This window comes from Aureococcus anophagefferens (assembly GCF_000186865.1).
Source record: "Aureococcus anophagefferens unplaced genomic scaffold AURANscaffold_1510, whole genome shotgun sequence".
Taxonomy (NCBI): domain Eukaryota; class Pelagophyceae; order Pelagomonadales; family Pelagomonadaceae; genus Aureococcus; species Aureococcus anophagefferens.
Genome location: NW_008706432.1, coordinates 1 through 1,406, shown reverse-complemented (window position 1 = coordinate 1,406; position 1,406 = coordinate 1). Strand labels below are relative to the sequence as shown.

The following is a 1,406-nucleotide window of genomic DNA, read 5'->3' as shown; positions in this document are numbered from 1 at the left end:
GTCGATGACGGCGACCTCGTGGCCGTAGATGACGCAGGCGCAGAGGTCCAGGATCGTGTCGTGGCGCTCGACGGTGATCTGGCTTCCTTTCCCTCCTAAGGAGGCGACTCCGAGTCGGACACGAGAAGGAGGCGATCCAGCAGGAGGCGCCCAGCTGGGTCGTCTCCGTCGTCACCGACGCCGTATCGTCTAACGTGACGACCATCCTCGCTGACGTCCACCGCGTCGACGCGCTCGACGTCGTTATCCCCGACATGGAGGGCCTCGCGTCCGCGGTCCGCGCGGCGTCCAAGGCGAGCGTCTCGAGCTCCTGGAATGTTCCTCGGCAGCGGCCCGGTCGCCGGGGGTTTGGTGCGGCCGGGGAGAGCATGGAGCGCACCTGGGAGAGGCGCGTCGAGGAACGTGTGTGCGCACGCGCGCGCGTCTCGGGTTCTTGGAGCGCCGCGGCTCTCGCCGGGGGTTTTTGGCTCGGCCGGAGAGCATATGGAGACGCTCTCCGGAGGCAAATCACTGCCGTACTCAACGCAACTAGCGACGCTGCGAGCGCGCCGCGAAGCGCTGGAACTCGACGCAGCGCGGCGTAGCTACGACGCGGAGGCAGCCGCGACGAACGAGCAAAAAGAGGCTGCCGTCGAACCACCTGACGCGCGGCGCGCGCGCCTGGCGGCGCTGCGCGACGCGGCGAAGCGGAAGCGCGGCGACGCGCCGCCGACAACGAAACGCATCCGCGTCACCCGGGACGCGCGCGGCGACGAGCAGCTCGAGCTCGACGGCGACCCGTCCGTCGGCGCGTCGCGCGTCGTGATGATGCGCTGGGAGAAGCCCTACATGGAGGCGTGCGCGGATGCGCTCGACGTCGGCGCCGACGACGCCGTCCTCGAGGTCGGCTACGGCCTCGGCTTCTCCGCGGCGCGCGTCGCCGCGGCGCGGCCGCGGAGGCACGTGGTCGCGGAGTGCGACGAAGCCGTCGCGGCGCGCGCGGCCGCCGCGGGCTTCGAGGTCGCCGCGACGACGTGGCAGGCGTTCCTCGCGCGGCCGCCGACTGATTCATATACCCGCGTCTTCTTCGACGACTTCCCCATCGTCGCCGCGGACGCCGGCGACGCGAGCCGCTGGCGGACGTTCCTTCGCGCTGTGACACCGCACCTCGCGGCCGGCGCGCGCGTCACGGGCTACGCCGCCGACGAGGCCCTGCTCCGCGCGTCGCTCCCCGGCGGCTTCGCGCTCGCGTCCGCCGCGGCCTTCGCGTGCGAGCCGCCGCCGGACTGTCCCTACCTGGCGCCGGGCGCCGGGGACGCGCTCGTCGTGCCCGTCGTCGTTTTTAACACAATCTAACGCTTGACGCAGAAGTTGAACATGGCGAAGTCCGCCGCGTAGGCGGCCTCGAGGCGCCGGCGATCGCCGGC

General features: G+C 71.8%; 1 protein-coding gene across 1 annotated transcript; it reads left to right on the top strand.

Moving 5' to 3' along the window:
• Positions 1–807: 807 nt before the first annotated feature.
• On the top strand, positions 808–1,335 carry AURANDRAFT_69352 (expressed protein; the record flags this gene model as incomplete). Its single annotated transcript, XM_009045119.1, has 1 exon — positions 808–1,335. One exon carries the CDS (start codon positions 808–810, stop codon positions 1,333–1,335), a length of 528 nt encoding a protein of 175 aa, XP_009043367.1.
• Positions 1,336–1,406: the final 71 nt, after the last annotated feature.